At 32.6% G+C, this 16,202-nt stretch overlaps 1 protein-coding gene across 4 annotated transcripts in view; it reads right to left on the bottom strand.

Moving 5' to 3' along the window:
• PolD1 (DNA polymerase delta 1, catalytic subunit) overlaps positions 1 to 16,202 on the bottom strand; it is a 235,125-nt gene that overhangs the window by 78,291 nt on the left and 140,632 nt on the right. For all 4 annotated transcript variants that reach the window (XM_090414807.1, XM_090414808.1, XM_090414806.1 and 1 more), the window contains 2 exons: positions 15,454 to 15,601; positions 7,605 to 7,838 (listed from right to left, as the gene is read on the bottom strand). In XM_090414807.1, the coding sequence (XP_090270933.1) occupies positions 7,605 to 7,838; positions 15,454 to 15,601 (382 nt within the window). The remainder of the gene's footprint in view (positions 1 to 7,604; positions 7,839 to 15,453; positions 15,602 to 16,202) is intronic.

Here is a 16,202-nt window from a genome sequence, read left to right as displayed (position 1 = left end):
TAGTGGCACCAGTCGAGCAGAAATGTGCCTACCTAAAGCATCCCAGGCATGTTCGATTGGATTACAATCCAATGAACAGGCAGGCCAGTCCATTCATTCAATACCTGCTTCCTCAAACCACTCTTGTACCAAATTTGCACGGTGTAAACGAGCATTGTCATCCATAAAAATGAATTCTCGGCCAATTGCAGCAGCATATGGACGAACTATAGGTTCCAAAATCTCATCGCAATACCACTGGGCTGTTAAGGAACCATTTCTGATAAAAATAGAGATCAGTATGGCCATCAAACTCCCACCTTGATGTTGGGGTCTTTCATGAACAAACTGTGGATTATTTCTTGTTTCACTTTCACGCCATATGAAGTAAGTCGGTTATCTGGTTGCAGACTGAACCTGGACTCATCACTAAAAAGTACACAAGCCCAATCCTCATTTGACCAATTGCAGTGTTCTTGTGGCCAAATTCTTCAAGCTCTTTTGTGATTTGCAGTAAGTGGAATGCAAACCATTGGTCTTTGAGCATATACACCTATGGCATGAAGACGATTTTGTACTGTCTGTGTCGATACCAGCCTCCCTGCTGCTGCAGCAAGTTCGCTTCGGAGTTGTGTTGCGTTAAGTATCCGATTTCTTCTGGCAAGTAACAAATACTGATGTCTCTTGGAGTTGTTGTAGATGAGCGACCTCGACTTCAGCAAACATTTCCCGTCTCCAGAAAGCGATTCCAAAGTTGCGAAATTACGCTTTGAGATACATGACATGCTTGAGCGACAACTTGCTGCGTTTGTCCAGCTTCTAATTGAACAATGGCTCTCTAAGCAATGGATTCCAAATATCATGTTGCTCTGCCATTTTTAACAAAATGATGGGTGACACAAGTTTACAATTGAAATGACAATTGTGCATTGTGGAAGAGCGTAACAAGCCACACTTTTATACCCCCTCACATGCTAACATACGGCTAAGACATGTTTCGACAAGTCTTAACATGATTTTGTACGTAGTTGCATGTTCTACACTGTTGTATATTAAGAATATTTTAAATTAATTGTAAATTATTTTTATAACTTTATAATTTACAAAAAAACCAAAATATCACCTAATTGTTTTCAGCAGTGTATAATGGTATTATCTGTCCTTTGCGTTAAAAAAAAAAGCAATGCATTAACAATGAATTACCCTGCTGATTATGGCATAAAAAATATTTCTCTAATATATCACATCAGAGACTGCACTCTTACACTGAAAGAAAAACTGGCCCATATCAATGTAGCTTTAGGAAAGACAAGTATATCACCGATCAGATTTTTACTATTAAGCAGATCCTTGAATAATAAAGGAGTTTAACATAATTACTCACTATATATTTTTAAATTTTAAGACTCCTTATGATAATGTTAATAGGAATGCAACTTTATACATAATAGGATTAAAATGACCAATAAAATTAGATGTGTGAAGATGTTAATAGCAAATGTTTGGTGTTCTGTAAAGTCTAATCTTTCAGATCAGTTTCCATCTTATAATGGATTAAGGCAGAGGATGCCTTAGACTTATTCAATGTGGTACTGGAAAAAGCCATCAGAGATTCCAGAATCCAGGTAAGTGGCATCAATATTTAATAACTCTATTCAACTACTTGTTTACACAGCATCATCATCGATTTCTGTCATGTACCCTCAAGGGATGTACAGGATATGATAGTACTACATGAAAAATTTACATCATTACTAACTTCCTATCTACAATTTTCTTCCAAATCAGTCTGTTACTTGTCAAGACTCCAACATTATCAGATCTTATTGACACAGATATTACTGATCACTGTGCTGGACTGAGCTGGCAAAAAGATAAATTATACTTTCATTTACAACGAACCCCAGTTGATATTTTCTATAACTATACCTATTTTTGCGGTCTTTTACTGTTGATTTTCAAACCAAATTCATCACAGCAGTTATTCAATTGTTAATGAATCCTGCAGACTTGTAATAGATTTATTTAGAGGTATAACATCATCTCCATAAAGCAAACAGCCAAGATTAACATTGCCAATACCACTTTCCTTCATAATGTGATCCATATAGATGAATGACAGTGGAGTTAATGTGCACTCTTGTCTAACACATGATTTAAAATCAAACCATCTTCCTGCTCCTTCTTCAATTCTAACTACTAACTTGCAACTGATATATAGACTAAGTACCGCTTGATATAATGTCTCATTTATACCATATAACTAGTTCAGAACAGCTTTTTATCTTGTCATATGCCTTTTCAGATCTACAAAGCTTAAAATTTAAATACAGATGCTCGACAACTTGTATTTCACCAGAATCCAACTTGTTCTTCACCAAGCTTCCCTTCCACAATTTTTTTTTATCTGTTTCTCAAGCATACTTGCATAAATTTTACCATGAACACTCAGTAGGGAAATACCTCCGTAATTCTCACATCCAGTTCTATTTCCCTTTTTCTATATAGATACTACGAGATCTACTCTAATCATCCAGAATTTGATCCTCTGACCAGGTCTCCTGAATAATGTAGAGTAAATGCTTTAAAAATTTTATACCTTGATATTTGAGCATTTCTGATCAAATATCATCTGTAATCATTTATGTAATCACATTTCAGGCTTTTGATTGCATTTTCTATTTCAAGTACTGATATGTATTCCTGTTGAGTGTTTTTTTACCACCATTCTACTATTGCTTGTTTTGTTATCCCATCTAAAATATCTTTATCTTTAGTTTTCACATGACTTCTAATGCTAATCACTCTAAATCCTTTTGCTATACTCCTTCCTCCATTTCTAAGTTTTTCCCGAATAGATTCCCGAATATTTTGCTACCTTCCTGATACGACTGCATTCCTGTTGATTATATATATATATTTTTTTTTAACCGTCATGCTGCTACTACTTGTTTTATTACTCCAGACATCTAGAATATCTTTAGTTTTCATATCACATTTATCATCTCTAATTCCTTTTGCTGTACACTTTCTCCCATTTCTAAAATATAAGTTTTTTCAATAGCTTCCAAAATATTTTGCCACCATCCTGATATTTATTTTTTAATGTTCTTACCAAAGTCTTCTCATGACTTTTGTTTAGCTAGTTTTACATAGCACTTTGCTTTCTTTCATTTTGTCTGTATTCTCTAAGATTACACACTGACTTACTTGACAGGAACTTTTGATATGTTTTCTTACCATTATTATTATTATTAGCTTTCCTCTTTTCTTTAAATTTTCCCCAGAACATTTCTGGTAATCATTTCTTACTCTGTTGTTTAGATCTCCAACAAAGACCAAAGTTTCCATTTTCATTTTATTAGTTGAGTTCTCCAATGCCTTGAAAAATTCATATATTTTTTTTCCTTAATAGAAACTTCTATTAGACTGTAAGTACAAAGAAGTCTCATTGTCCATTTATCCATTCTGATATTTGCCCACATCGCTCTACTTGCTTTGTCTGCCATTCAATACTATAGCTACTCATTTGTTCCAAATGAAAAAGTAATGGAACTAGCAGAAGAATCGATTATGTATCAGATTTAAAAAATACATGTCACTGAAACAAAGAAGTCAAAAATGCATGAGATCTTTCTAAACAACAAATACAAGCTGTTATGTTCCAGCAATAATGATCCGGGAAAAGAACGAGTAGCTATAGTATCCAGTGTTATATATCACACCTATGACTACAGTCAGTAATATCAGTCGAACAAATGTAATCACAGACTAGGTTGCCTGTTTCATGAGAGAAAAATTAAAGTTGTTAATAGAAGAAACACTGTCATTAACCTGAATATCATCACCCTAGTAATATGGATATCTGAAGTGATATGTAAAACGTTTGGTCTCTATGTATAACAGGATTCTGGCAATAATTATACTATGGGTGTCCCACGTTTTGTAGGTGAGACGGTCTTAAAAAGTGACATATGGTGAAACTTCTTGACCACAAAGAAGTATATTTATTTATTTTGATATATCTATCCGTGGAATTATAATAACAGAAGTGATTTTAATCATGGTAATCAAATGCAATCCTGTACCCAAGTGTAAGACTGGATGTAGCTTGTGTCCTTTCCATAGCAAAACCACCCAAAACCAATATATCCAACAAGGAATTTAAAGCCCTACAGGAATTGAGAAATAATAAAGAATTAGTCATCACCAAAGCGGATAAGGGAAATGCAACTGTAGTACTTAACCAAAAGGACTACAAAGGTAAGCTGAATGCTCTTCTATTAGATCGGGCTACTTACCTCCCTATCAATTACAACCCCACCAACTCACAAATTAGAAAACTTCAGAGGCTCCTTAAGAAAGTCACTTCTTGGCCTGTGGAAGTTACCAATAGATTAAAACCGTTTAACTCTATACCCCCCCGTATTTACGGACTCCCAAAAATACGGGGGGGGGTATAGAGATAAAGAAAATCTGCCATTACGTCCCAGAGTGGATGGCATTGATTCCCCCACTTACAAATTAGCTAAACATTTGGCCAAAGAGCTCACACACTATACTGGCAACACACCATCACACATAAAAAACTCAGCCCACTTCAAAGCCAGCATAGAAAACCTTACACTCCAACATACTGACATAATGGTCAGCTTCGACGTCTCCTCCTTATTCACAAATGTCCCATTCAAGGAAACTTTAGAGCTAATCCAAGCTAAATTTTCTCCCGATATCTCAGCCCTATTTCAGTTCACAATGAACGCAGGCTATTTCGTTTGGCAGGGAAAATTCTACAAACAAATAGAGGGGACAGCCATGGGCTCACCACTCTCCCCACCCTTGGCCAATTTCTTTATGGAGACCTTTGAGGAAAAAGCCTTAGCCTCTGCCCCACAAAAACTAACCATATGGCTTCGCTACGTTGATGATGTGTTTGCTATTTGGCCACATGGCTCTGAAACACTCCTCTCCTTCCTTACACACTTAAACAACCAACATGCCAGAATCAAGTTCACCCTGGAAAAAGAGGAAAACAACTGCCTCCCTTTCCTAGACACACTAGTCACCCGCCAGCCTGATGGAACTTTGGTTTTCTCAGTTTACAGAAAACCCACCCATACAGGCAGATACATCCACCAACAATCCCTCCCCCCCTCACAACAATATGGAGTGGTAAAAACACTATACAACAGGGCTAAACTAATCTGTTCTAACGACATAGCCCTTAACACTGAACTAAATCACATCCTCAACACTTTCTCAGCCAATGGCTACCCCCCCAAAAAAATCCAAAAAATATTAAAACCTACAAACCACAGCCCCCCCCCCCCTCCACAAAAAAGATTACTCTAAAATCCATCACCATTCCCTACATCCGAGGCACCTCAGAAAAAATTACCAAAATTCTAAAAAAACATGACCTCACCTCCTGTTACAGGCCTTACAGAAAATTGGCATCTCTTATCCGCTCTACCAAAGACCAACCACTTCCCCTAGACCTACCTGGTGTATACCAGGTCCCTTGCAGTTGTAAACTGTCGTACTTTGGCCAAACAGGCAGGACAACGAATATCAGAATTTCTGAACACAAGGACTACATCCGGTTTTACAAGTATAGCCATTCTGGTCTTGCAGACTATGCTCTGGATACTCGCCACAGAATACGGTGGAAGAAAGCTACAGTAATACACCGGAGCAAATATAAATTCGAAAGATTATTTATGGAATCAGCCTCTGCCCTAAGAAACTCTCCAAACCTCAACAAATTTGGTTGTATGCGACTGCCCCAAATTTGGGAGGCATACATCAGCAGACCTTCAGGCCAACGGCCAAGAACGCCTACTTAGCCCGCCAGAGGGCACCATCAGGACTTCTAGGAGAACGATAGCTTCATATCTTCATTCTCAGTTACTGTATTGTTAGTGCCTGTGTGCAACTGCCTTTTTGTAAGTTCCTTTTGAAAATGGCAATGTGACATTGCCGAAATATCGGAAATATTTATTAAAGTATAATTTAATTTATATTCGGATCTACGTTGTTTCAATTCCCTAAGTGATTTAGAAATGTACCCAAGCTAATATTTTATTTTTGTTTTGAAGCAATGGTCACAATTATGTCACCTCCCCCACGACACTTTGCCTGTGATATATCTTTTTCATATAGAAAAGGAAAATTTTTAATCATTTAGGTCACCACCCCAACAAATACAGTGCTTGTTTTTGTTTTTAATTAATGGCACGTTGGTTCATTTCATTTGTTGGCCTTGTTGACCACACAGATGCTATTCCCATTTTCAACAGTATGAAATGAGTCCAAATCCCATTGCAGGCATGCACAACTGTGAATCTTTAGGTGGTAAATAAACTGCAATGCATGATGTAAGATTACCACATCCTGCTCAATGGAGGCTTGGAGTGGATTGACTTGTTTAATTTTTAAAGTAAGAATTACATAGGTGCTAAAAATCACACAGATATGTTGCACTACTGTTTTTCATTCATTTAATTTCCATTAACCAACAAGAAATTGAGTGACACTGTGACTCTATTAACAACCAATTAATAAAATCACGAAGGAATGAAGAATAATTTGTCTCCAACAAATTATGTTTGAAGTGGGCTCAAATCAGACAGATATAAATCATGACTGAAGACAATCAGTATAAATAAACAATGCAAATATTATTTACTGTAGTCCTCAATGTCATGTGTACTCGATTTCCAACATAAGCTCATATACTGGATGTTTTGTTTTTGAAATTATATTGTACTGCAATTCTAATGTTGGGTGAAGTGCCAATATAAATGTAAATTAATGATCTCATTAGATAGTTATTTAATCATTGAAATGAAAAAGAATGGAGAGAAAGTACTGATATATCAACTTGATAGCAGTTGACAGCAATGTTTTCCCACTGAAAAATAATTTTTTTTCTTCTTCTTCCTATCCAGGTTCTAGGCCAAGTGGCCTGTTCCAGACTTAGTCCATCATCTTCTTGGTTGTCCCCTATTTCTTGTTCCTCTAGGCTTATATGTTAAGATCTTTTTTTGGTAATCTTTCTATCCGCATTCTTGCTATATGGTATGGCCAGTTTGTCCTATATTTAATCACTGAGTCTGTTATGGAATTAATTTTAAGATTTTTAATTATTTCACTATTTTTTTTTTTATTTTTTAATCTAATAGGGTTAGTTTTTCTATTTTTCTAAGGAATTTAATTTCTGCTGCCTGAATTCTCTATATATCTCTTTCTCCAAGGGCCCATATCTCATTTCCATATAATAGTGTAGGTTTGGCTATTGTTTTGTAGACTAAGTCTTGTGTGTTTCTGTACATAATTAGGTTTAAAGGTTCTGTTAATTACTCCAATGATTTTTACAAAGTTTGTCATCTTAAAATCAATATCTATTTCATTTATGTATGATAATTTACAGCTTAGGTATTTGAATTTTTTTTTCTGCCCATTATTATCATCACACACTAGTTCAATACATGTTGTAGTGTGTACACAAATTAATAAATACCATTTAATTGCTATATGAATAATGCAAACTCTCAATTTTTCATACTCGAATAAATCTATTTAATCTAGAGTTTAAACTAAAAATAATAATTTAATAAACAAACCTTTTCAAACTCAAGTCTGATAGGTTTAATAAACTGATCAGAAATATATTCTGCTGCTTCTCTTCCTAATTTCATTGCTTCTACCACAGTCTTCACACCAAAATTAACCATGACTGAATCTGTGTCTCCATAAATTACTTTTGCTGAGTGTTCATAGCCATTCTCTACAGTATATCTTTCTTCTACTAAATGTTTAGTTTTTTCAATCATAGTACGGCCAAATGCAGTAACACTCTGGTTAAAATAAGATAAAGTAAACATTAGCAGACATAGAAAAGATATATTCCCATAGTAAACTGCTTATATTATATTGATTGATTAAAACTTATTTTACACACACACAACATAATACATATACATTATCCTTCATTCACTACTTCTAATTTCTTTCCTTATTCCTTCTTTCATGAAACAAGAGTAGAAATATTTAGCAATCTTTAAATTAATTAGTGAAAGCACCTTCTGAAAGAACTAGAGAGAAAGAAAACCCAACCATCCCCTCCCTTCTCTAGCAAAGAAGGTAGAATGGGAATTCTTACAGACCATTTCTTATTAATGGTTTATCATTAAATTTATTTTTTGCAACTACATCCTCCTAATACTTCTTTCAGGTAATGCCATTTAAATTTCACTATTTTTACTGTCACAGTATTATAAAATGATACTGTAACTTCAGAAACTTACTGTCGTGCAGAAAGTTCTCTCATTCAGCTGTGGTCACCATGAAAGAAAAAAACAGGACTATTGAGAACAGCTTGTTGTAAAATATTTAAGCATAACTTAGATAATGTAGTGAAATAAGATTTATTATAATCAGAAAAACTAGGGAACTTTCAAAGATCTGTGGTACAAAATCATGATGTTTGCCTTCATTTTATATCTATAACATTTAAATTCTTCCTTCTGGGTGACTGACATTCCACATTAGAATTTGACTGTGCTTCTTTATTTGAGAATATCCTCTCCTTTACATATTTTTACAATTTTTTAAGAGGTTAGTTGAGTTACATTTTAATAAGAGAATGAAACTTCTCATAAATCTCCTTATTAGATTCACCTTAATATTTTATCTTCCCCTTAATGTATCAGGATCAATGGCCTCATGGCCAACTAACTTGGCTTTATTTTGCACCAGATGTTTGATTTAGATGACCTAACAAAAACAATTAAACCAGAAGTTAGGAAGAAACTGGAAGATGTGTTTAAGACAGGAAGAGATTTAAGATGTGTGTGGAAAGAAACCAAGTATATAGTTAAAGAAGAAGCAAGTAAGAACTTGCTAAAGTAAAAAAACAACAAAAAAGAAAGATGTACATTTTTGTCAGAAGATACAATTAAAATAGAGAGTGGAGGAATGAAATTTTAGGGGAACAAAATAAGGTTTAGGCAGGAAGGTAGATTTTCAAGGACCAGCAAGAACAGACAAAGCATGACACCTAAATGAGATATCTAGAAGAAAATAGTACATTAAGAACAAGATATATTATAGAAAGATAAATAAGGTTATGGAAAAGTTTCGCAATAAGCTAGGAGTAATAAAAACAAATTCCACTTAATAAATTAAAGACTTAATTCTGTATGTTAGTCAAGTAGATAATAGTTTAATATCCAACGTTTCACTGACAGATATTAGTCAGTGAAACGTCGAATATTAAACTATTATCTACTTGACTAACATACAGAAATTAAGTCTTCAATTTATTAATACTAGTGGTCAAGAAAAAGGTCATAATATGAATAAATTCAAATTAAATTTAAAGCAGAAAGAAGTAGATTATTAAAAAAAAAAGAGTATGTAGAACTTAGTGTTTCTTGAGCAACCTGTGATAACAAAAAGTTGGGTAATGTATCAGAAGAGAAAGATCCTAGAAATTATGGAGTGTTAGTGGGATCACAAAACCATCCAGGGATAAGATAGTAAGGATCTCACTTTCCCCTTATGTATTAGGCACAATAGCCTATCATGGTCAATTAAATTAATGATATCACAGAAACTTAATCTATGATAGACATATGATGCTACCTGTGTCTCATGTCTGTCTGTGTATATTTTTATAGTCCAGTTTTTTTTCATGGAATGAAAAATCCTGCCACATTTGTATGATCACAGCTAACTGACCTTTAATTGAAAAGCTCTTATGATTTTCTGAATATTCTAAATGGGATTCAAACTTCCAACCAAAGAGTATAGTCATCACTGATTAAGCTACAGATGTTCTAGATAGTAAGGATATTAATTTTGTGAGCAACATAGAAATTGTAAAACATCTAGATAATTTTTTTTTCCATTTAATTTTATTCATTTCAATTCCAAAGAAGTTAAATGCAATAAAATGTTGGTATTACAGAACTATTAGAATTAATTTCACATTCAAGTCATATTGCAATAATTCAAAAATGACTGAAACCATATATTCATGCAGAAATGCTAAAAGAATGTGTAGGTTTCAGGAGGGGAAGAAATAGAAACCATACAAACATGAGATGGATCATAGACAAAAAACATGAGAAACTCAAAAAAAGTATAATACTATTTTACTGATTAAAAAAAAAGCAATTCAGTATATCTGATCATAACAGATTGGAATTCGATGAAAGCAATGGATTACATGAACATCTAATTCTCTTAACTTAGATAGTTGTATAATGACTTGTTTTAAAACCAGGATCACATTGTCTAAATGATTTCATAATCTATCAATTTTGCCTATCAAGCTTTTTCAGGCTTTGCAAATATAATGAAAACAGCACTCACTGTCATTTTTGCCTTCAGTACATATAATTCCATGAAAGAATGTTGAGAATTCCTCCAATCCCATTCACAAAATACTGTCGACCTACTGCACATTCAGAATCATGGGAATTAAGGGTTGCATAACCAGGTATTGATCTTACACTGGATAGTGAAAATTACCTAAAACCTAAATCAGGGATGCACAACATATAGTCCAAGAGATGGATGGCCAATCAATGATTTAATGCATTCCTGAGCATAAAATGAATAAACAGAAGAAAAAATATTTGTATAATATTAAATTATTTAAAAAATCAGTAGATTCATATATTGTTATTGCTGATGTAAATGAATATTTTTTATTAAGGAGGAGGGTTTGTTTATATTTCTTTATATTCCCTGTACCTCAACTGAAGTCAACTATCGTGCAGGTGCTAAACTTGAATGGTCAGTTTCTCAACTTTGACTTTGCACCAGTGATACCTGCATTAAAACAATCCAGCATTTTATAATTAGCATGTGGGTACTCTTGTTGCCATCACATCGTATGTTCAAGTCATAGTGAATATCATGTGTTTTTCTGTGTGTTATTCCAGGTCTATGTAAATTTGTGGTAATATTTATTTTGTTAGTTAATAAAGCAGTTACTTTTTTATTACAGATATTTGGTAATATTGCTTGTAAATATTATAAATAATTTATTCCTAAACATGGACAAAGTGAAAAGAAAAATTAATGCCAAACACAGAGAATGTAAAGAAGAATGGATGTACAAGTATTGTTTTATTGAATATAAAACTAATTTTTTTGTCTGATATGCCATGATTTAATTGTTGCCCAAAGAATATAATATTATAAGAAACTTTGACACAAAATATGCAAAAAAATTTAATGGTTTATCTTCACATGAAATAATGAGTTTTTAAAAAAAAAAAGTTTTAGTCCATACAAAATATTTTTACAAAAATGTAGTGCAACAAAAATACAGAAATGACTAGAGCAAGTAATTTGGTTGCACGTGAAATTGCATGTTCAGGTCAGCCATTCACTGAAGATTTTATGAAAAAATGTTTATTACTAATCTGTGGAGAAATATAACTACAGAAAGAAACCTTTTTTTTTAAGAAGTTATCAAGAATGACTATGCAGCATGATATATCTAAAAATTTAATCCATACTCTTAAAATGAAATGTACAAAATTCATGTTTTCTATTGTAGATAAATGCAATGCTAAAGATACCACACAATTATTAGTTTATGTTTGTAGAATAAATATTTTAAAATCACTGAAGAACTTGTGGATATGCAATCCTTTACATGGTCATACTACCAGAGAAAATATTTGTAAAGCAATAATTGAAGTTCTAAGTTGAAAAGCTCATTGACACTTGTAGCAATGCTGTACCATTTATGGTAGGAAAATATAGTAGTGCAATAACATTACTTAAAAAGATTCTGTCAATAAACTAATATTAATCATCACTGTTTTGATACACCAAGAGTTTTATGCAGTAAAATACTTCACTTTGATCATGTAATGACGACAGTTGTTTCAACTGAGAATTTCATGTAAGGAAAAATCATTAAATCACTGAAAATTCCAAGAATATTTTAAAAAAATAGATGTGGAATATGGTGATTTTGTTATATCACACAGAAATACATTGGCTAAGCCATGGAAATGTTTTGTAATTCTTTGTTTCACTTAGATCTGAAATAATAGAATTTCTAAAAGAATATGGAAAAAAATGTAGCCAAACTGGAGAATAATGAATGGTTGGGTGACTTAGGCTTCATGACCGACATAACATCATAACACATCTTAACAATCTCAACAAACTGCAAGGAAAAAAATCAACTGGTTATTAACATTTTTCAGCAATTATGAGCTTCAATGGCAAATTGCAATTATTTATGTCGCAATTAAAAAATAGGTGATTTTATAAAACATGGCAAAAAATATTTTTGCCATGTTTTATAAAAATTGTACACAGAATTTCAAATTTGATTTTTTAACTTGGAAATGGAAAAGGACAGAGTAAATCTCTTCATATATCCTTTCTCCTTGCACAAGGAAAATTCTAAATTGAACTTGCAACTTGAAATAATTGAGCTGCAAAATTCAACACTACTGAAAAGTAAACAGTCTTCTAATCTCGATTTTTATAAGCTCCTTGATCCTGAGAAATACAAATGTTTAAGAAAAGAAGCGTTAAAAATTGCATCATTATTTGGGACCACATATGTACTGGAACAATCATTCTTTCCCTCTCTCTCTCTCTCTCATGAAATTAAACAAGTCATCATAAATCATTCTTCCTCTCTCTCTCTCTCTCTCATGAAATTAAACAAGTCATCACTATGTACAAATCTCATAGATGCAAATTTGAAACACTCTGAAAACAGGAGCTTCCAATTTACTGGTGGATATCAGAAAATTTTGATTCAAAAAAATGTAATGTAACATTAAAACTATTTTCAATAAACATATCCACAAACTTTATATACATTTTATTTTTTGCTAAAAATTCAAGTTTTAAAAAATGCAACCTGCTTAAGTGTAATGATTACTTGATTTGGCCTATATACCTCTGATTTAAAGGCTTTTACAAACAACCATAAAGAGTGAGATTTGAAACCACGAGAGGTAAGTTGGAGAGTGAAAATAAAAATTTAGGATCATTATTAAAATGTACTAAGTTCATTCTGATTTCATTTCTGCTTGCATATATTTAATTTTTTTGTTTTGTTTAACCAAGCTATGTATTGTACTCACAGAAAATAAAAAAAATAAATGAAATAAAATTAAATTAAATCTAAGTTGGAAAGTTACAACATCATTATAAAGAAGAAAAAAGTGATGAATTTGTTTTTATGTAGGCAGCTTAACACACAAAAGGGTTAAATATTCCATTTATTAATTTAAAGAGGAAATTCTCCACTAGACCCTACATCTACAAACACATATATTAGACAGGAAAGTGTGATAAACACTTTTGTTCTACAACAGCTACTACACAATGAGTTTAAACAATCACAGCAAATTAAATAAAATGGGTATTTATGATATGCAAATTATTTTGCATTTTGGTTCTAGTTTATTTATTAAAGCACAAACTAGCATGGCAAGTAAATAATACAAATTATACAATTACTGTATATGGCAGCATATAGGACGACAGGCATATAAGACAAGGCCTAATTTTAGGCCAGTTTTAAGTTTATGTCGGTTGCATAAGATGACCCCCTAATTTCTTCTTTCTTGTATTAATGCAACGTTAGATATTGTTGTTATATCCATTATTTTTATATCTATGCATATCCGTTATTTTTTTTGCATAGCATAGGTTTAGTATTTATGCAAATTACCCTAATTAAATGATTAGCCCCAATTTTAATTTATTATTAATTTGCATTTTTTGTAAATTTTAGGATTATTAAAATTGTTATCATTTAAAATCATGGAAGCAGCAACAAAACGAAGAAAGTATGAAGCTCAATTTAAAATAAGAGTAATCTTATTTTAAAAAAATAAAACAAAGCAAACTAATAACTGTTTACTGCAAGAAAGTTTGACATAACTGAGAAGATGGTAAAAGAATAGAGGAAGAACGAAGATATTTTTAAAAAATTGCCAAAGAAAAAATCTGCGATGAGAACGGGGATCACCTGATGGCTGCAACTGGAAAATCACGTTGGTATTCGAACAAAGACAGAATGGTTATCTTGTTACAAAAAATATGATTAGAGTATATGCACTAAAATGTTCAAGATTGAATCCGGATGAAAGTATAGAATTTCAAGCTACTCCAGGATGGTGTAATCGTTTTATGAACAGACAAAATCTGGTAATACGACAAAAAACGAAAATTGCTCAAAAACTACCAGCAGATCTTGACCACAAACTTACTAGTTTCCATAAATTCATTATTCAGTTGAGACAAGAACATAAATTTCTATTGTCAAATATGGGAAATATGGATGAAACTCCTATGAGCTTTGATATGATAAGCAATAAAATAGTGGCGTCTAAAGGTAAGAGTATGCTAGTTCGAAGTACAGGTCATGAAAAAACAAGGTTTACGGTTGTGTTGTCATGTTTGGCTGATGAACCAAGTTAAAACCAATAATCATCTTCAAACGTAAAACTAAAAACCTAAGATAAAATTTCCTTTAGGTGTTTTCTACATTTTCATGAAAGAGGATGGATGGATGAAAAAGGTGTGAAATTATGGATAAATAATGTGTGGAACACGTGACCAGGCAGTATAATGAAGAAACGCAGATTATTAGTATGGGATATGTTTCGTAGTCATTTAACTGAGAATATTAAAAGTCTTCTAGAAAAAAATAACACAAAAATTGCTGTTATACCAGGTGGTTTAACTTCTATATTGCAATCACTAGACGTCTGCTTGAACAAACCATTTAAAGATCACATGTGAGAAGAATGGAATAATTGGTTGTTGACTGGTGAAAAATCAAACAGTGGATCTATGCATGCTGCATCACTTGATATGTTGTGCAATTTTGTGATCAAAGCATGGAATAAAGCAGAGACTGTAATAAAATCATTTAAAAAGTGTGGTATCTCTAATCTTATGGATGGTACAGAAGATGATCTGTTGTAAGATACTGATGACAACGAAAACGAAATCAATTCACCGAATTCGAACTGGGATCCATGTGACGATCACTTAAACAATGAATCTGAAGAACTATTTTCTTCATGAAGAAATTTTCTTGATGAAGAAAATTAACATGAAAATTGAGGTTGATAATTATTATTTGTTTTTTAAGACTTACATCTATTGTAATATTTTAAATAAATTTATATAACAAAAAACCTGATTTGTTTATAAACACTGCCTATTTTCTTATATAACGATGTATTGTAACTATCGAAATGTTCACCCAAGAAATTAAGCTTCCCTTTTTTATACTCGATGTATAAGACGACACATGATTTCGAGAGGTTTTCTGTAGTATTTGAGAGTCATCTTATATGTGGACATATATGGTAAATATTATGGTGAATCTGATATATTACATCCAACTTTGCTTTCAGATGAATAGAAAATATTCATAGAGATTTCATGAGAATAATACATTACCTGAGAAATTTCTAAGCATGGAAGTTTCCCAACTTGAGCTCCTGTAAATCCATATACTGAATTGGCACTAATTTTTAAGGCTAACTGTCGACCATCAAGTACTTTTTTCTTAAAAGGATCAGTTTCTTTTTTCAAGTCTTCTTTAGCCCTATAAAATCAAAATGGTTAAATATTTTAGTCATAGTTCCTTTACTGCTATCTGAGGTGCAGATAGCAGCAAAGACATAAATAGTTCAATATCATCTAGGATGCAAAGAACATTAATGGCATCTCAACTGAAAGCGATATCTATGTCATATGGCAGTTTCCACTCCCAGGAACTTGGGAATTTTTTTTCTCTACAACAGAGACAAACCAACTGCATTGACAAACATAACAGACTATGAAAACTGGATTAAATGCCTATCATTACAAAATTAGTTTCATCTTAAGAGGCAAAGTAACATTTTTTATGTAAATTCTCCATAAAAGTTGTGAACCTATTGTACAATATTACCATATGTGAGCTAACAGTCAGGTAATTCAGAAGCTTTACTCTACAGAACTTCAGGATTCCCATAAGTAGGATGATGATTCATCTGGCAATTCACTTAAAATTCAAACTGACAGCCTGGTGATTGCAGAGTGAATACACTACCACTCCACTAAGCTAATCATGCAATAACTGATATATTTTGATAAGCTCTAAAATCTCACCTTCCTTTATGAATTAGCTCCAGCATATCAGTTATGGCCCAACTGGCTGGGTA

This window comes from Typopeltis vanoorti, chromosome 25 (assembly GCF_054136105.1).
Source record: "Typopeltis vanoorti isolate ZY-2024b chromosome 25, IOZ_Tvanoo_1.0, whole genome shotgun sequence".
Classification (NCBI taxonomy): Eukaryota; Metazoa; Arthropoda; class Arachnida; order Uropygi; family Thelyphonidae; genus Typopeltis; species Typopeltis vanoorti.
This window is presented reverse-complemented; position numbering and strand designations above follow the sequence as displayed.